The sequence below is a fragment of the Astatotilapia calliptera genome, chromosome 6 (genome assembly GCF_900246225.1).
Source record: "Astatotilapia calliptera chromosome 6, fAstCal1.2, whole genome shotgun sequence".
Lineage (NCBI taxonomy): Eukaryota > Metazoa > Chordata > Actinopteri > Cichliformes > Cichlidae > Astatotilapia > Astatotilapia calliptera.
The window spans coordinates 32,035,510-32,055,668 of record NC_039307.1 but is presented as its reverse complement, the minus strand read 5'-3'; the positions used below and the strand labels follow the sequence as shown (position 1 = coordinate 32,055,668).

Here is a 20,159-nt window from a genome sequence, read left to right as displayed (position 1 = left end):
CCGTCAGAGTTGTGGCTCTGTAAGAGTGATAGATTTATGGACTATAGAAACATATGGTATTGTTACTGTGCTTTACATTAAGTTGTTTACAATAAAAGCAAGGAAACACTTATTTTTGCATGACTTTTAATTTTCACATTGAATTAATGAAGAGAATAAAGGCACCATATCAGTTGTTTTTTGTTTTTGTTTTTAATGATGGATAAAATCTGAATGAAATTTTTATGAACCATTTTTGTAACTTAATTCTCAAAATATGCTTTAATCTCAGTGTTCGACATTCACACATAAGAATAACGTTTCATCCAGGCGATTAAAATTTGTCACAGGAGAAAACATTTGTAGGTCAGTTTGTGTTTTTTTACGTGTTAATCTTCATAAACCACAGTCACGTTACACACAGTTGAGAGCACCCAAGCCGCTGCTCCACCAACACCGCCAAATAATGCAGTGGCAGCCCATGACATACCTGCTGCACCTACAGTGAAATCATGTTAGACACTATTAGCTCTATTAGCTTATTCAACATGAGCAAAGCTTTTAGAGAGAGAGAGAGAGATAATATATAGTAAATTATTCAGTTTACTCCAGGACTGCAAGGTTGCTACGAGACCTCCTGCTACAACTCCACCTCCACTAGCGATTGCTAAATATGACATCAGTTTGGCAGCGATGGAGCCTGCTGCTATTCCAGCTGAAGTGAACCCCAGTGAAGCCAGAATGGCAGGAGTCAGAATCACAGTTCCACCAGCTCCTAAAAAAACCCCAAAAAACATATATTAAAGATTTTCATTTCAAAATTATGCTGTGGTTAATGTCATGGCGTACCTGCAGACACAAGGACCGTCTTGCCTGTTAACGAAATACGAAAAGATGTCAAATAAATTATTTACAATAATAATAATAATAATAATTCATATCCACTGTATAATGGGATAACACTGTTATAAAAAAAAATAGACTCACATATTTCTTCCCATTCCATGTCTGTGCTTTCAAAGATAACATTCAAATGACACCAAGAGCTCAACTGAACAAACCTGATGTATGTTATTTACTTTATTTCCAAGAACTACCTCTCCCATTTATCAAATATGAACAGAGGAGGAGGAGCACAGGGATGTACCTTAAAAAAATAACACAGGCATGTACAGGGAGTGCAGAATTATTAGGCAAGTTGTATTTCTGAGGAATAATTTTATTATTGAACAACAACCATGTTCTCAATGAACCCAAAAAACTCATTAATATCAAAGCTGAATGTTTTTGGAAGTAGTTTGTAGTTTGTTTTTAGTTTTAGCTATTTTAGGGGGATATGTGTGTGCAGGTGACTATTACTGTGCATAATTATTAGGCAACTTAACAAAAAACAAATATATACCCATTTCAATTATTTATTTTTACCAGTGAAACCAATATAACATCTCCACATTCACAAATATACATTTCTGACATTCAAAAACAAAACAAAAACAAATCAGCGACCAATATAGCCACCTTTCTTTGCAAGGACACTCAAAAGCCTGCCATCCATGGATTCTGTCAGTGTTTTGATCTGGGGCCTGTTCTTCGTACCTCGCTAAGTGAGTTAGCTGGATGAGATTGTTGACGATTTCGCGTGATCCTGGATCGTTCGGTTCCCCGAAGCCCATCCGGGACTTGCTGTCATAGCAACAGAGCCGTAAGCGTAAACCTGCTGGGGAGCAGGTTTACTTTATGTAAACAGGATTAGATCGCGGCCACTCAGGTATGTCCGCGTCATTCATACGAAAGCAACAGCGATATTCCACCACTGTTTCACCATAAATAAATATTATCAATGTAACTAAAGATAATGCAGCACTTGATCCTTTTATTGACGTCACACAGATACATACAGGTCATTCCCTAAAAAAGGGAAATGTACTATTAACATTCTATTACATGTATGTGATTATTACAGATGTAATTCATATTTCAGAGTAGTAATTGTAAATTACTTCGTGTAATCAAGATGAGAGACCACGGCTATAAAAGCGAAGGTGGATTTGGGAAGTCTGTCGCAGCCATGTCCTGTCCGTTTACGCGAGCCACCCATTGCGGAAGGTGCAAGATTGATAAGGAGAGTTTTCAGAATTCAGCGTATATTGCGGGACAGACAGGATCCTTTAGCTCAGCGCGACAGTGTGCTCATTGAGAGATATCGATTTTCCCGTGAGGGTATTATTTACTTAACCAACTTGTTGACGAGGGGGTGCAGGACCACCACCTGTCTTTTTTTTTGCTCTGCCCTTTTCTTGGTTGCTGTTATGAACAAACAAACAGATTATTTCAGGGTCTCTTTCCAAGAGACGACAAGCAATATAAGTGATAAATATTACCATTCTGTAGAATATTCTTATATTTCACTTTTACTTGTTCCCATGTTCTAGTGGGTCCTGTTTGTGGCTCTAATGTGAAAGGGGATATAATATAACATATTATAATATAATATAATGTAATATAATATTGGATAATATGGTGTGATATGATAAATCTACCCTACCGCCTACTGGTGTTGGCCAGAGGGGCCGATGGCGCCATATGGCAGCCTGGCTTCTGTCAGTCTGCCCCAGGGCAGCTGTGGCTACAACCGTAGCTGCCTCCACCAGTGTGTGAATGTGAGAGTGAATGAATAGTGGCATTGTAAAGCGCTTTGGGTGCCTTGAAAAGCGCTATATAAATCCAATCCATTATTATTGTTATTATTGAATTACTTACGAGTTTGATTTGTCAGCAACTTCCTGCCAGCCCTCTCTCCTTGCTTTTGCAGCCTTTGCAGTGTTCCCTTGCGTTTTAATTAAACTCTGAAACTCCTGAAATCCCTCACTCAAGAGTTCTTGCTCTGCTGCCGAAAAATACCGAGCGCGCTCCTTCGACATTTTCGCCGACCAATCAAAGGGTTGCCGATCAATGTTTCTACTATCGATGCGTAGCCCCTGTTGGGCCACCCAGTGATCTCACATTACTTCATCCAGCTATACTAATCGTCAACAACAGGTGTGCTCGGGGAACCGGAATAGCGAGCTCAGAGTTAGCGCGATGATTTGGTCTTGGATGTTTCATTTGATCTTGGATGTAGTAAGCGACGTACGAAGCACAGGGCCCTGTTCACCGTCAACATTGCGTGCAGCAGCAACCACAGCCTCCCAGACACTGTTCAGAGAGGTGTACTGTTTTCCCTCCTTGTAAATCTCACATTTGATGATGGACCACAGGTTCTCAATGGGGTTCAGATCAGGTGAACAAGGAGGCCATGTCATTAGTTTTTCTTCTTTTATACCCTTTCTTGCCAGCCACGCTGTGGAGTACTTGGACGCGTGTGATGGAGCATTGTCCTGCATGAAAATCATGTTTTTCTTGAAGGATGCAGACTTCTTCCTGTACCACTGCTTGAAGAAGGTGTCTTCCAGAAACTGGCAGTAGGACTGGGAGTTGAGCTTGACTCCATCCTCAACCCGGAAAGGCCCCACAAGCTCATCTTTGATGATACCAGCCCAAACCAGTACTCCACCTCCACCTTGCTGGCGTCTGAGTCGGACTGGAGCTCTCTGCCCTTTACCAATCCAGCCACGGGCCCATCCATCTGGCCCATCAAGACTCACTCTCATTTCATCAGTCCATAAAACCTTAGAAAAATCAGTCTTGAGATATTTCTTGGCCCAGTCTTGACGTTTCAGCTTGTGTGTCTTGTTCAGTGGTGGTCGTCTTTCAGCCTTTCTTACCTTGGCCATGTCTCTGAGTATTGCACACCTTGTGCTTTTGGGCACTCCAGTGATGTTGCAGCTCTGAAATATGGCCAAACTGGTGGCAAGTGGCATCTTGGCAGCTGCACGCTTGACTTTTCTCAGTTCATGGGCAGTTATTTTGCGCCTTGGTTTTTCCACACGCTTCTTGCGACCCTGTTGACTATTTTGAATGAAACGCTTGATTGTTCGATGATCACGCTTCAGAAGCTTTGCAATTTTGAGACTGCTGCATCCCTCTGCAAGATATCTCACTATTTTTGACTTTTCTGAGCCTGTCAAGTCCTTCTTTTGACCCATTTTGCCAAAGGAAAGGACGTTGCCTAATAATTATGCACACCTGATATAGGGTGTTGATGTCATTAGACCACACCCCTTCTCATTACAGAGATGCACATCACCTAATATGCTTAATTGGTAGTAGGCTTTCGAGCCTATACAGCTTGGAGTAAGACAACATGCATGAAGAGGATGATGTGGACAAAATACTCATTTGTCTAATGATTCTGCACTCCCTGTACAGTTCTTGGTTGGCCCAAAGTTTTATATGAGAATTTGTGTTTATCTGATTGGTTAAAACTGATGGGGAGAAATTATAGTTTGCACTAAACTATCCCTTTGTTGGTGCCCCAAACTAGTCCCAGCCACTAAGCACTAAAGGTTTTTTTCCCCTATTTTCTAACCTTTACCAAATAACGTGTTGTCTTACTGACCATGAGAGCAACCCTGGCTGAGTTACAGGATACTGTTTTTGTCTCGTGGTCCCGATGACTCACACATCTTTTAAGGTTCCACCACAGTCAAGTTAAGGTCTGGACTTTGCATGTGTTTTTATTTGTCACATTAAATTTGTAAAGACAACAGGAGCATCATATCAGTCATTGGACCAGATAAAACATCTTTGTCCTCTACAATTATATTTTATTTCAAAATCATGAGTAAAAATCAGCAACAAAGGTTATCAAACATTTTTGTAACTTCATTCTCAAATCATGCGACATTTCCATATATTTATATAGTATATATTTTCATACAGTGCATTGAGATTTGTCACAGGAGGAAACATTTGTAGGCCAGTGTATGTTTATTCAACCTGGTTTAATCTTCATATTTCACAGTCACGTTACACATAGTTGAGATCACCCAACCCACTGCTCTTAATAATAATAATAATAATAATAATAATGGATTGCATTTATATAGCGCTTTTTGGGGCCCTCAAAGCGCTTTACAATTCCACTATTCATTCACTCTCACATTCACACACTGGTGGAGGCAAGCTACAGTTGTAGCCACAGCTGTGCTGGGGCAGACTGACAGAATGCAAGAAGGAATTTCCTCTTAAGCAAACAGAACATACAACAAAAGAAAAAACAGGTCACTCAAACTAACCTGCCTTGACAAATTAAAAGTACAGAACTTGTTTTGAAGTAAGAAAGAAAAGGCCCTAAAGGCAAATTCCTACGAGGGCCTAAGAGTACATCTTTCACCATCTTACAATACTGTGATTACAGCCATTCCCCAACTCTCTGTCAATGGTATTCATGGCCAATGATCAGTGGGCTTTGATCAATGGTTGCTGATCAATGGTCATGAGAATTTGCATAATCATGATGAAGGAACTGACCTCCCAGCCCATTGTCCCTTCAGTGGTGCTAGTTTCAGTCATCATGCAAATGTAATGTATGTAAATGAACAGAATCGACTTTTGGGGATTTACTTACCTGGATGATTGAGCATGCATCAAGAGGTTTTAAACCACTTTGGCAAGGACTGCCTAAAGCTTGTACGTCAGTATGAGCAAACAGCACGCAAGATGGCGGATTACAGGAACCACCTGAGCAGAAGCGTTCAGTGGTCACAGAAGCGTTGGAGGTAGTTTGTAAGAGATTACAGGATGACCCCAACCTCAGCAACAGGACCACTCTCAGCATCGACCAAGTGTGTTTGCTTTTCGAACTGTCATGGTCTCCGTGCCTGCCCGGCCGGCCCCACAAGGCTACATGTGTTGTTTGGTTTTCTCTCTCTCTCTTTCTCTGCCTGGGCGGAGCTCACTGTGGGCTCCCGCCCTTGGCCCACACACCTGTCAACAATCAGCGGTCATCACCCAGGAGCACTATTTGAGGCTGGAACACAGATCCTCTCGTCGCTGGATGATTGTACTACAGACGTTAGTGTTTCTCCCAGCTCTTGTGAACCTGTGATTCGTGATTTGTGTGTGACTTCCCTCTCTTCTGCGACAGACTTTCCTCCCCGTACCTGTGACCCCTTCACTGTATATATCGTGCACTGGTGCTGTAAATAAAATGTTTTTTGGAGACGCCTACCGCTCTGAGTTCCTACTACCAGATTGTGACAGGAACTGTGTCTTCATTCCACCTATTTCACATTCAAGGGTCAGTTCTACAGGCAGAGCCTTGGGCTCCCCAGTTTCACCCATCGTGGCCAACTTGTACATGAAAGAAGTGGAAAAGAGGGCTTTGTTATCCTACCCTGGAACACCACCAAGCCTTCTTAGACTGTGAGATTTATGTAAACCTACCCATATGGATTAGTATTTAAGGTTTGAGTCTCATCATCCACTGGAGCATAAACTGGGTGTCATCAGGACGCTACAACACAGAGCGAACACGATCCGCACAGACACAGTGGTTGGCAGGATGGAGAAGACTATTACATCAAGAAAGCCCTGAGTAAATGTGGTTTGTCCACATTTACTGGCTAGCCCACTGACCGTAGCCAAGAAAAACACATGTTTTTTTCCACTTGCTTTGACTTTGTACTTTGCAACTCTAATAATACTAACTTAACCATCAATATAAGGACCGGACAATTTTTTTGTACAGGTTTTTAAAGATGGAAGACTGATAATACATGTTTAGGGTTGCAGACAGAACTGAACATAACTGGCATCTCTTTAGTTTTTCTCTCTTTTAGTTTATAGTTAAAAGGAAGACTGGCCTTTTTAATTTCACCTCACAGATTATCATCATCATGGTTACAGCAACCCAGAAGACCAAGATAACAGTGACAGATGAACATCTCAGGAATGTTAAATGTTTCAACTTTTTTGCTGATTTGTGGTTGGCATTTCTTTCCAGCTGGCTCATGGAACAGTTTCAGAAACACTGATAAATTTTCACAGTGCATCCAACACCCATGATACTCTCTCAGAAGATGAGAAACAGTAAGTCAATTTCTGACAGTTGATATTTGCTGATTGGCAGTGTTGGAGTGAATTGTTAAATGTTGCCATTATTGTACTTAAATTTGTAAACCTTGCCTTGAACTGCATGCTTAGATATTCTTCGGTTCCTCCCACCATCTAGGTAGGGTATGCAATAGCTTTAACTGCAAGTACATTCCATGTGAGATTCTGGTTTCCTTATCTGGTAAAGGATGTTCACTCCCAGCCATTTAGGGGCTCGCCTATGCTATATATAGTGAACCATTAAAGTTAAGCCATATATGGGTGTGAGGAGATGTTTGTTTGTTTGTTTGTGCTTAATTTGACTTTTTACTTAACTCTCAGATCTCGTCTTTCATTTCCAAGCAGCGGAAAAAACGGCAAAGTTTTTCCCTTAACTATCTGCTACGCACAGATGCAGCCACGTATCTCTGTTGTAGTGACTGGCAGCCTTCGCAAGGAATAAATGAAATGCTCAATAATCCTCAGTAAACATCAGTAAAGTGGTTTTTTTTTTTTATCTTAGCTGAACTGTGGCACAGCAGTCAAGTTCGGGTAAAAGACCTCTGCTCTGAGTACACTTGAAATCATTATGAAAAGCACAGTAAAGTGCCCTTTAGTCGGCTTTTTAATCGTGTTTTTTATTAAAATAATACCATGTTTAAGTCTGCAGATAAGGAGGTTAGAGCACCACAGTCTGTATCACACAGCAGGGCCGTGCAAAGATGTTTAAAGGTTCGAAATTCAAGAGGGGCACATTGAACCAGGCTGAATAACAACAACACACATTCATCAAGAATCTAATAAGGGATCGCCTCATACTATATCACTGTTGTGAGGTGGCGACAAGGCAAAGCAAACGTAGCCTATGTTTTACCTGATAGGGTACAATGTTGCTGTTGAGGGGTTTCTGCTGCTCCTGCTGCTGATATTGCTGAAGGCCAGGGCTGTGTTGATCTGAGACTGTAGACATTAAAAACTCCATAGGCGAGATGGTAGCTGATTAAACAAGTGTTATGAGATAATAACAAAATGCAAAGATTGTTGACGGTGCTTGAAACCATAAGGCAACAAAAAACTGTGAGAAATAAACTCGGCTCTGCCTGTGAATCACTCTTTGCCTCTCTTCCTCCTTCATCTCCTCATCTCATCCATCACTCTCCTCTTGCTGTCCATCTGAGAACAAGGCACAGTTTGCTATTGCAATAAACTATTATTTAGTTATCCACAACAACTTTTGCACTTAATCTATAATAAAATGATGACAGAAAAATGTTATAGAAGCAAAACATTCCAGTTGTGCTTAGTATTATTTATATACTGGAATACATCTCCAACAACTGGTACATGTGATATTGTTACCTGTGCTCTTTGTAATCCAGCTGCTGAGGGACCCACTGCCTTTAGCCTCACACAGCTCCTACTGTTTCCTCCTCATGTCCTTACCAGCCATGTCTGGACAATGTTATATCATGAGTAATAATTTGAAAAATCTATAAACACACACACGCACATACATACAGTGACATTTTAGACCTTCTTCACAATACTGTATATACTATGGCCACAAGTTTCCCTCGTGGTGCTGATCCAGAATCCCTCCCTTATTATTTATTCCTAGTGCTATAATAATTAAGTAAAAAGAAAGTACTGTGCAGGGAGAAAGCTTATTAAATTTTTAAACTGTAGAGATGCAATAATTGTACTGCTGTAAAATCATCATTTTGTCATATTTGAAATATTAATCTAATATAATCTGTTTATTACTGTATGTTGTTTAAAATACAGTGTGTGTAAATATCATAATTTTAATAATCCATAATTATGTGGACATAGAATAGAATAGAATAGAATAGAATAGAATAGAATAGAACCCTTTAATTGTCCCACAAGGGGAAATTTGACATGAATATTAGAAAGTTTTTAGTGAAATATAAATCCTCCAGAAACTTACTCTGCCTCTCTTCCTCCTTCCATCTCCTCATTTGCGGTATAACTCTCCACATGCTGTCCATCTGTGCAATAATCCTTTCTGTCATCGTTGTATTTTTACTCAGTTGTATATAGTATTTGTATTTGTATTCTATTTTTATCTTATTGTATATTTATTTTATTTTATTCTACTGTATATAGTATTTTATTTTATTCTATTCTGTACAGTTGTGTACTGTATTTATTCTTATTGTATTCTAATTTTTGCCTCATAACTTTTGCACTGTCCACTTCCTGCTGTGACAAAACAAATTTCCCACGTGTGGGACTAATAAAGGTTATCTTATCTTATCTTATCTTATCTTATCTGAGAACAAGACACAATTTGCTATTGCATTAATCTATTATTTAATTGTCCACACTTAATAACTCTCGCACCTAATCCATAATAAAGTAATGATAGAAAATGTTATAGAAACATCCTTACCAGGCATGTCTGGACTGTGTTATATCATGAGTAATAATTTTAAAAAAATCTATATACATAAAACACACAAGCGCACACACAGTGACATTTTTGACCTTCTTCACAATACTGTATATACTATGGGCACAAGTTTCCCTCGTGGTGCTCATCCAGAATCCCTCCCTTATTATTTATTCCTAGTGCTATAATAATTAAGTAAAAAGAAAATAATAAAAAAAAAATATATTGTATGTTTGACTATCCACTCCGTGCAGGCAGAAAGGTTATTAAGTGTTTAAACTGTAGAAATACAATAATATTGCTGCTGTATAATAAGCATTTTGTCTTATTTAAAATATAAATCTAATATAATCTGTTTCTTAAGGTATGTTAATTAAAATACAGTGTGTGTTTAAATATCATAATTATAATAATCCATAATTATGTGGACATAGTGAAATATAAGCCCTCCAGAAAGGCAGGAAAAGTCCCGTAATTTACTTTAAAACTAAATATGTTCACTAAAACGGTGACAGAGCTACAGACCCATTACAGCCTTACACAGTTAGCTAGCAGTTATGACCAGCACTACTTGCACAGTTAATAAAAGGACAGGTAATGTCTGTTACACACACAGCACACTCATTTGTTTCAATTTGTCAGTTGCCATAAGACAATTTATCAACGTGTACATAATAATGGATTGCATTTATATAGCGCTTTTCGGGCCCTCAAAGCGCTGTACAATTCCACTATTCATTCACTCTCACATTCACACACTGGTGGAGGCAGCTACAGTTGTAGGCAAAGCTGCCCTGGGGCAGACTGACAGAGGCGAGGCTGCCATATTGTGCCATTGGCAATAGGTGAAGTGTCTTGCCCAAGGACACAACGACCAAGACTGACGAACTGCCAACTGTTTGAGCCACGATCGCCCCGCTAATACTCCTGTGTGCTATAGACTACAGTTTACGCTGTACACCTACTAACTTGTTTTGTCGCATCAGTCTGTGTCTCTGAGTTCATTTGTGTTTCTCTTTTTTTTTTCTTTTTTTTTTGCCTGTCCCGTTTGGCCTTTTGCCATCAGAATTATTGTCTAAAGGCAAAGAAAGATGCCCAATGGATTTACTTTACCAAATTGACCATCCCAGCCTTGCCGTAATGGTCCATTTGATTCACCTTTTATTGTTTATTTTATTTTCATTTACTGAATACGGGACAGACTTGACTGGGGGAAAGAAGGGGAGAAAGAAAGAGGGAAAGAGAAACAGCTGAGAAGAGGGACGGGGGAGAAGGGCAAAAGACAAAAACCAACAGATTAAGCAGAGAAAAAAAATGCATATATCGATCACCTGGATCACCTGTTGAGAAAGAAAAAAGAAAACAAGCAGAAGAAAACAAGAGTAATAGAATAAACAACATAACAATGATATATGGGAATATGACAATAAATACTAAATATTAAACATTATTGTGCAGCACATAAGATCAACAGAACACAGTGTGCTTTGAGGTAGGAGCCAAAAAGGGTGTAGTTTGTGGGTGTGAACACCCGTTTGTACACCTGTGAGCATGGACGCGCTAGTTTTTTTTTAAAAGACGCGCTTGTATTTAAAAGGTTCCTTCATGTAATGATCTGCTAGCTAGCAGTAGATATCAGTAGATACTAAGTAATAAACGATATTGTGCAGCACGCAAGCTAGACAGCGCACAATGTGCTTTGAGGCAGCAGCCAAGAAAGCTGTAGTCCGCGTCTGTGAATACCCGTGTGTACACCTGTGTGCATACCTGTGTGAATCAGCATGCTTGCATTCCAAAGGTTTCTCCATGTAACGATCTGCTAGGGAGTGTGGGGGGGCCACAGCCCCGTCCTCCAGGGCATGAAGCAGGTATGGAGGAGATCAAGACTCCAGACATCCAGAGGCCCTCAGAACACAAGAGACCAAGGAAGACTAACGGAGGGGCAGCTGCGCCACTGTCCCAGAAAGAGCTGAGGAGAGTCCCAGATGAGGGCTCACTCAGCAGCCGTGGAGCAGAAGCCAGGGGGAGTTGCAGTGACGCGCCCGTGAGCTCCGCCGGCAGCCAGCTGCGCCTGAGTGACCGAGCCCCAGGCCGAGGGGCCGGGGGCACCCCACCTCCGAAGTGGCCCGAGCGAGCCCCAGGCTCCAGGCCCCGATAAGCGGCCGCCAAGGAGTGAGCCGGTGTGTACCTGGACGCCCATCCCCGGACACAAAGAACCACCAACGCACCGACACCTGAGGGAGTCCGCCACTGGCAGGGGAAGTGGTGGTAGGGGGAGATAGGCCTCCAAACCTTGGAGGGCCTGAGATGTCCCCAGAGAGGTGGCGTCTGATACCCAACCTGACATATAGACACAGACATACAGGCACACACATATACAAACATCCATTCCCACCCTCATGCTCTCATATGCACTTACTCCACACTCAACCAACGTGGAGACAGACATAAAGAGACGCTGTACACACGATCACACTCCCCAAGCGTACTTCACGAACCGGGTCTAGGCCCCTGGAGGGGGGAACTGCACCCAGACCCAGGTGGTGTTACCCTTTTCCCTGCGGTGGGGAGAAGCAGACCGCCCCGACTCCGCAGCAGCAGGGAGGCCCCACACTCCAGACCCCAACTCCTCCTCCTAGCCCCCCCTGCTCCAGCAGGTCACAGAGAACGGGTGTGTGTGAAGACTCCAAACCTCCCTCCACCCGCTCATTGTAGTGTTGATGCATGTGTGTTCTAAGGTGCATTTAAAACCCAGGAGGGCATGGAGCTACCTGCCAGAGAGCAGCAGGTAAGCGCATAGTCCCTCCTGCTAGCCCTCAATGTCTACGTGTATTTAAAATTGAGAGGTGGGCAACGACGCCAGGGGTGAGGTGTACACCCTGATGGTAATTTGGATTCCGTGTAGCGTGCCCACCCCCAAGATCCTATATGTATGTGTAATGAGAGTGTGAGTAATGTGAATGTCTAAGTTGTGGGATAAAATTGAGGCAGAGGCAGCCAGAAGGGGACGGGGGGGGGGGGGGGGGGGTAGCCTCCTCTGTACCCTGGTGACATACCCCTACTCCAAAGCCCTGCATGTGTGGGTGGTTGTGGTGGAGCGGGAAGAGGGAGGTAGCTGGAGATGGGGAGGGAAGGAAGGGAGGGGCAAGTGACCCCTCCCTGGGGCCAGCTCCCCCGCTGACCCCAGTAGGCACCCCCATACTCCGCGACCCGCCAGGGAAAGGGGGCCCAGGTCCATCCGGGCCGGGGCCCAGTGCACCAGCGCCGCCCGGCCCCACAGAGCCCGGGACAGTCCACCCAACCCCACCACAGAGAAAACTGCACCCACCCCATCATCCACTCATCTTCCAGACTACATAAGACAATACAGGGAGTGCAGAATTATTAGGCAAGTCGTATTTTTGAGCAATAATTTTATTATTGAACAACAACCATGTTCTCAATGAACCCAAAAAACTCATTAATATCAAAGCTGAATGTTTTTGGAAGTAGTTTTTAGTTTGTTTTTAGTTTTAGCTATTTTAGGGGCATATCTGTGTGTGCAGGTGACTCTGTGCATAATTATTAGGCAACTTAACAAAAAACAAATATATACCCATTTCAAATATTTTTTTTACCAGTGAAACCAATATAACATCTCCACATTCACAAATATACATTTCTGACATTCAAAAACAAAACAAAAACAAATCAGCGACCAATATAGCCACCTTTCTTTGCAAGGACACTCAAAAGCCTGCCATCCATGGATTCTGTCAGTGTTTTGATCTGTTCACCGTCAACATTGCGTGCAGCAGCAACCACAGCCTCCCAGACACTGTTCAGAGAGGTGTACTGTTTTCCCTCCTTGTAAATCTCACATTTGATGATGGACCACAGGTTCTCAATGGGGTTCAGATCAGGTGAACAATGAGGCCATGTCATTAGTTTTTCTTCTTTTATACCCTTTCTTGCCAGCCATGCTGTGGAGTACTTGGACGTGTGTGATGGAGCATTGTCCTGCATGATGCAGACTTCTTCCTGTACCACTGCTTCAAGAAGGTGTCTTCCAGAAACTGGCAGTAGGACTGGGAGTTGAGCTTGACTCCATCCTCAACCCGAAAAGGCCCCACAAGCTCATCTTTGATGATACCAGCCCAAACCAGTACTCCACCTCCACCTTGCTGGCGTCTGAGTCGGACTGGAGCTCTCTGCCCTTTACCAATCCAGGCCCATCCATCTGGCCCATCAAGACTCACTCTCATTTCATCAGTCCATAAAACCTTAGAAAAACCAGTCTTGAGATATTTCTTGGCCCAGTCTTGACGTTTCAGCTTGTGTGTCTTGTTCAGTGGTGGTCGTCTTTCAGCCTTTCTTACCTTGGCCATGCCTCTGAGTATTGCACACCTTGTGCTTTTGGGCACTCCAGTGATGTTGCAGCTCTGAAATATGGCCAAACTGGTGGCAAGTGGCATCTTGGCAGCTGCACGCTTGACTTTTCTCAGTTCATGGGCAGTTATTTTGCACCTTGGTTTTTCCACACGCTTCTTGCGACCCTGTTGACTATTTTGAATGAAACGCTTGATTGTTCGATGATCACGCTTCAGAAGCTTTGCAATTTTGAGACTGCTGCATCCCTCTGCAAGATATCTCACTATTTTTGACTTTTCTGAGCCTGTCAAGTCCTTCTTTTGACCCATTTTGCCAAAGGAAAGGACGTTGCCTAATAATTATGCACACCTGATATAGGGTGTTGATGTCATTAGACCACACCCCTTCTCATTACAGGGATGCACATCACCTAATATGCTTAATTGGTAGTAGGCTTTCGAGCCTATACAGCTTGGAGTAAGACAACATGCATGAAGAGGATGATGTGGACAAAATACTCATTTGCCTAATGTTAGGGAAAATATTCTAAAACACTTCTTCAGTAAAGACAGTAAACACACAGAACTTCTTGCTAGCAAGGGCAGCCTCCAGACTGAGACTCGCACTAAGAAACTGCCCCGGTCTTTATTTATACTTGTGTGTGTGTGTGTGTGTGTGTGTGTGTGTGTGTGTGTGTGTGTGTGTGTGTGTGTGCGTGTGTGTGTGTGTGTGTGCCAGTTGCAGCCTCCAAGTTGAACACCATCACCAAATCCAACCTGGGTCAGTGTGTCAGCAAGTACGACCTGCTGGTCTGGTTTGAGATCAGCGAGCTGGAGCCCACTGGAGAGTGAGTATCCATCTGGAGTGTTATATTCACGCACAAGCTTTAAAGGAACCATAAAAATGATCTCCAGGAAGAATATTATAAGTTGGGATGTTGTGTCACCTCCTCCCTCCATGCACAGGTACATCCCAGCCATCGTGGATCACAGTGGAGGCCTGCCCTGTCATGGTACCTACCTGCTGCACCAGGTACAGGATTGGTGCACATGTTGTTTCCTTATTACTCACACAGTGGTAACTGCTTCCTTTGTACACAGTTGAATATCTTCTTTTAAAGCGTAATGTTGCTCTAGCTGTGCTCACTGTGATCCTGAGCTCCTGTTATGTTTGCTGCAGGGGATCCAGCGGAGGATCACAGTGACCCTCATCCACGAGAAAGGCAGCGAGCTCCATTGGAAAGATGTTCGTGAGCTGGTTGTAGGTGAGCAGCCTGCCTTTAGGGTCTAGTCGTGCTATACCTCTGTGTAGAAAACAAAACCCCAAAGCACCGAAACAATGTTTTATAGTGTTTGTGTGCTTTTGATAGAGGAAGACAGGACAGAACATCATTAAAGGGATTTGACTTTGTGAGATCACCCTGAAAACGCACCACTCGGTTCACTCTGAGATATTTTCAGTCTGGAAAGATGAATCTGTCGGGCTTCAGGCTGCTTCTCACTTTAAGCAGTTCATGCTGTAGCTGATGGACCAAAAATGACATTTGATATTTTAGACATTCAGCTGCTGACTCTGAAGCCAACAGGCTCTTGAGTGTGGATGATTGTGTTGGTACTGGATGCTGTGATCAAACAGCTGTTCTGATCTGTCTTCATTCATGCCTGTTGTTATTAAGCCTCCTAAGCTCCAAACCAGTAAAAGCAATCTTTGGAGGCAACACCCTTTTTAGTACTTTGCTGTATTTGTTTGTGATTGTGTGACACTGAACCACAGTGCTATGTATATCCTCTGTAACACTCAGACGTTTCCAGATCAGTGTTTCCCCCTCAGCTGTTTCTCACTATAGAGTCTTTCCTCTGTAACAATGAGGCACCAGCAGAGCATATCTGGCTCCCAGTCTGTGGCTGATAGTGCCCCCTGCTGTTAATAACAGGAACAGTGTAACCTTGTATGGAGCTCATAGTGATGGTCTGAAGATTGCTGCTGCAAGGCAGTAATTTGTATCCATGTGTGCTGTCTATTCTGAGCATATGCAGTTATGTGAGCTCTCAGGTTTTATGTATCAGGACATAATTAAAAACAATCAGGTCCTTAGTAGGTCTTAATATGAGGTAAATATAAAACATGAAGTGTTTGTGAGGTTCATCTGCAGCACCTTTGTCTCTGTGAAATGTTTGCTAATTTAACATTTTCCCTCCTAAACAGGAAGGAGTTTGTGGAGGCCTATGTGAATCATGCCTTCAACACATCAGTGGAGAATCTGTTCCAGGAGTTCAAGCGAGGCTTCTTCCTGGTGTGTGAGCAGGATTTGGTGAGGCTGTTTCGACCAGAGGAGCTGCAGGGAGTGCTGGTCGGCCAGGACGTGCATGACTGGGAAAAGTTCAAACAGGTAGAGTCAGCCAAACAGACACAGGCTGTAGTTTCACAGCTGTCCTGTAGCACAATAACTGTGTACTGCATACTGTCAAAAGCATTCAGTCGGCTGCTTTAACACAAATATGACCTTGAGTCACATCTCAGTCTTAATCCAGACTTTTGTATGATAGTATAATATAATAGTCAGCCCACCCTTCGCAGCTATAACTGCTTCCACTCTTCTGGGAAAGCTTTCCACAAGGTTTAGGTGTGTTTATGGGAATTTTTTGACTATTCTTCCAGAGGTGCATTTATGGTGTCAGACACTGATGTTGGAGGAGAAGGCCTGGCTCACAGTTGCTGCTCTAATTCATCCCAAAGATGTTCTATCAGGTTGAGGTCAGGACTCTGTGCAGGCTAGTCCAGTTCTTCTACACCAAACTCACTCATCCATGTCTTTATGGACCTTGTATTGTGCACTGGTGCCCAGCCATGTGCACACATGCCCACACTTTACACTTGGCACAGTGCAGTCAGACAAGTACTTCTGGCAACCACCAAACCCTGACACATCCATCGGATTGCCAGTCAGAGAAGTGTGATTCGTCACTCCAGTAAACACATCTCCACTGCTTTAGAGTCCAGTGTTGAGATGCTTGAATCACTCCATCTGACGCTTTGCATTGTGTTTGTCAGTGTAAGGCTGGGATGCAGCTGCTCAGCCATGGAAACCAATGAAGTTTGGACATCTGTAACAACAGCAGACTGCAGATATTGGTGACTTAAGTGCACTATGAGCCTTAGCATCAGCTGACTCGCTGTCATTTCCAATTACTTCCACTTTGTTATAATATCACTAACAGCTGACTATGGAATATTTAATAGCGAGGAAATTTCATGACTGGACTTGTTGCACTGGTGCATCCTATCACATTACCATGCTGGAATTCATTCAGTTCCTGAGAGCGACTCGTCCTTTCACACATGTTTGTAGAAGTAGTCTGCATGCCTAGGTGCTTGATTTAATACACCTGTGTCCATGGAAGTGATTGGAACACATTAATTGAATGATTTGGATGGGTTAGGGAATACTTTTGGCAACATAGTGTATGCCTGACCTTACAAACTCTATGATTATAACAGTCATTTTCACTGTTTTCAGAACACAAGTTATGGTTGGAGATATCATGACCGCCACCCCACCATACAGATGTTTTGGGAGGTATTTGATGAACTAACTGAAGAGCAGAGGAAAGATTTCCTTCGTAAGTACTTGCTGAAGCCTCCATTATGATATGTTACTGAAATCACACTGTATCATATAAAACATTAGATTTTTCTGCGCTTTACCAAGATACATTAGAGAGCAGCATTGTTCTGATTAATATACTGTAAAGCTGCTTCTAGCTGGTGGACTGAGCCGCCTCACCTTTCACCTGGCTCACGTCACACACCTGGAGAGACTCGACCTCCACCTGTGTTGCCTCACGCGAGATGATCTAGAGGCTCTGAGTCAGTTGCTACCAATCTCACACGCCGGACACTACTCGCATGCTCGCTGCAGCAGTCATGTGACTCGTTGTTTTTCAGTCCAGGTGCTGCCCTCTCTCACTGCACTGACCGAGCTTGATGTGTCATCCAATAAGGAAGTGGGAGGTGTGGTCCACCTGCTGGTCTCCGCCCTCCCTGCGACACAAATGAGGAGGCTGCCATTCAACAGCTGCTACATGAGCAACGAGTCCTTCACTGCTCTGGGTAACACACACACACACACACACACACACACTTGTTTATTTATAGAAGTTTTCCTTCAAGTCATTCTCCCTGAATACCTCTTCCACCCTCTAGCCTGAAATGGTGAAAACTTTGTGTTTATGCATCAGCCCTGGCGGTGTCCTATCTGCGCACGGTGGATATTTCCTGGTGTAAAGTGGTTGGCGGTCACTTGGCGCTCCTGCTGGATGCTCTGCAGCCATCAGTCGTCAGCGAGCTCCGTCTTTGCAGCTGCGAGCTCACCACTCATGACATGCAACATCTGGGTAACTAACACACAATGACATTATACTTTTTTTTTTTTGGTCTGTAGTGGATCATTAGGCTGCATAAATGTATATTAAGACAAGTAAAGCCTGAAGGAAATTGATATTTCTTTCATTTATTTCATGCTGCCAGCATCTGTAGCTGTCGTATAAAACAAAACAATGAAACTATTCGGTGTTATTTTTGTCTCCATCAGAAACATTGTGAACAAAACAGTAAAGTGAACAGGCATAAAGTGATCAGTTATCAATGGGTCCTCTTCCTCTGTGCAGCTGCCGTGTGCAGACGGGGCTGTCTCTCCTCACTCCGTGCACTGGATCTGTCCTACAACAGCTTGGTGGGAGACAACGGTTGGTGCAGTCTGTTTGCAGCAGGAGGTCTGGGCTCTCTGGAAGACGTGGATGTCAGTTTGCGACCTTCAACCTCTGCTCCGTGCTCAGCCTGGCTGCCCGCTCTGCTCCGAGCTCTGCTGGCCTCTGGTGGTTTAACTCGTCAACTTATTGCAGCAAATTACAACCTCATGCACTCCTGACCCTTCAATATGCCTGCTGGGTGTGGCTTATCGTTCCAGCCTTAGTGCTTTCATTAGTAAACAGCTTTGTTATCTTTCTTTATTATCTCTCTTTTTGAGCGTTCATTAATTATCTCTGAAAAATCTGAAGTACTGTACATCAGGAATAAAATATGACCTCAGTGTCCTCAACATCATGATTGTTGTAGTCCAGGCCTTAAGCCTAAAGCTAAAAGTAAAAGCTTGAACCATAAAAGAGACAAAGTAAGTCATCGGTCAAACTGAACAGTCCTCTTTGTCAGAGTGAAGGTGAGGGGGACGGAATGACTGCTGTTTCATGTTGACTGGTTTCACACTTTAAGCAGCTTTGAACTAAAACTAAACTTCCTTCCTCTTCCTTTGAATCTTCTTTGTACTTGTATTGTGGTGTGTCCGGCCTGAAAAACATTTAAAGGAAAATACAAATACCTTCTGTATCATCACACACACACTTGTGCTGTATACACTTGCATGGAATATTCATATTCATATAACTCTACAAAAAGTAATTTCCAGAAACTTAAAAGTGGACACACCTTAACTCACAAACTGACCTAATTACAAAGACATAGCTTTTATAGTGGTTTGGCCTAACCATTTACACACAAACAAAAACACAGTAACATCAACTAAGCACAAAATAACACAAGTAAACCTAAACCACTCCTGTTCCTGATAAGCACATGGTTGGTCCTTCTGAGCAGGCATTTTGAGTCCTCAGCCACGCCTTTTGCCCAGACAGGAAACAACCACCAACCAAAACAAGATAACTCAAAGAAAGAGAAACATAATTAATATAACAGAAAACATTTTCATAATATCAGTGTTAGGTTTAACCAAATGATTAATGAATTATATTAAAGAAGAAAACTGCAAAACAAACTAATAAAGTGAACAAATGGCCTGATTTACCCATGTGTGGCTGATGCCATCACAGCTGCATCAAAAACAGTGACATATTCTCTGATTTAAATAAATACATAAATAAACACTTGGTGACCTGTCAGATATGAACTGACACAATTTCAGAGTCCTTCTTTAACTTGTGAAGCAGTTGGGGACATGTCCACCAGAGGGCACCATTATTATAGTTCTTGATCTCAGAAGCTGGTTATTTAATGCAAAAGTCAATGTTGTTTAGAGATTTCACCACTTTTTTACTGAGCCATCCTTCAGGTATAAGTAAAATCTTTCTATTTTTTTTTCTATTTTTCTCTGACTACCCATTGTCAAGACAACTCACGATAACTGGGGTTATTTGAATCATTATGATATGCCAGGTTTTTACTAACTCGTTTGTATACTGTTACAACTTGATTTTACAAATTGTTTCTACTCTTTGATCTGTTTATCAGCTCCACAAAAAAAAGTTTTCACAGGTTAGATGAATCAAATAAAACACTGCATTTTTAAAAAGTCAATACTTTGAGTGTATTTTATAACAAGAGAAACATAAAATCAACATTACATAAGTAGTGAGTAAGTAATTGATAT

At 42.5% G+C, this 20,159-nt stretch overlaps 2 protein-coding genes across 7 annotated transcripts; one reads left to right on the top strand and one right to left on the bottom strand.

Annotated features, from left to right (window-relative positions):
- Positions 1-236: 236 nt before the first annotated feature.
- Positions 237-5,690, bottom strand: LOC113024580 (interferon alpha-inducible protein 27-like protein 2). Of its 2 annotated transcripts, none has more exons than XM_026171769.1 (4): positions 5,489-5,690; positions 829-852; positions 587-754; positions 237-478 (listed from the first exon to the last, which is right to left on the bottom strand). In XM_026171769.1, the coding sequence occupies exons 1-4, from the start codon at positions 5,502-5,504 to the stop codon at positions 369-371; spliced, it is 318 nt and encodes a 105-aa protein (XP_026027554.1). In that variant the 5' UTR covers positions 5,505-5,690; the 3' UTR covers positions 237-368. The 2 variants fall into 2 exon arrangements, with proteins under 2 accessions (XP_026027554.1, XP_026027553.1); XM_026171768.1 differs by lacking the exon at positions 5,489-5,690 and adding an exon at positions 967-1,013.
- Positions 5,691-14,431: 8,741 nt separating this feature from the next.
- On the top strand, positions 14,432-18,747 carry LOC113024578 (leucine-rich repeat-containing protein 31-like). Of its 5 annotated transcripts, none has more exons than XR_003272674.1 (7): positions 14,432-14,567; positions 14,686-14,752; positions 14,900-14,984; positions 15,926-16,109; positions 17,238-17,340; positions 17,671-17,830; positions 17,959-18,088. XR_003272674.1 is itself a non-coding variant. In XM_026171763.1 (4 exons), exons 1-4 carry the CDS (start codon positions 16,457-16,459, stop codon positions 18,743-18,745), a joined length of 588 nt encoding a protein of 195 aa, XP_026027548.1. In that variant the 5' UTR covers positions 16,449-16,456; the 3' UTR covers positions 18,746-18,747. The 5 variants fall into 5 exon arrangements, 2 of the variants coding, with proteins under 2 accessions (XP_026027548.1, XP_026027549.1); XR_003272673.1 differs by having other exon boundaries at positions 17,666-17,830; XM_026171763.1 differs by lacking the exons at positions 14,432-14,567; positions 14,686-14,752; positions 14,900-14,984; positions 15,926-16,109; positions 17,959-18,088 and adding exons at positions 16,449-16,474; positions 18,388-18,747 and having other exon boundaries at positions 17,722-17,830.
- The last annotated feature ends 1,412 nt before the right edge of the window (positions 18,748-20,159 follow it).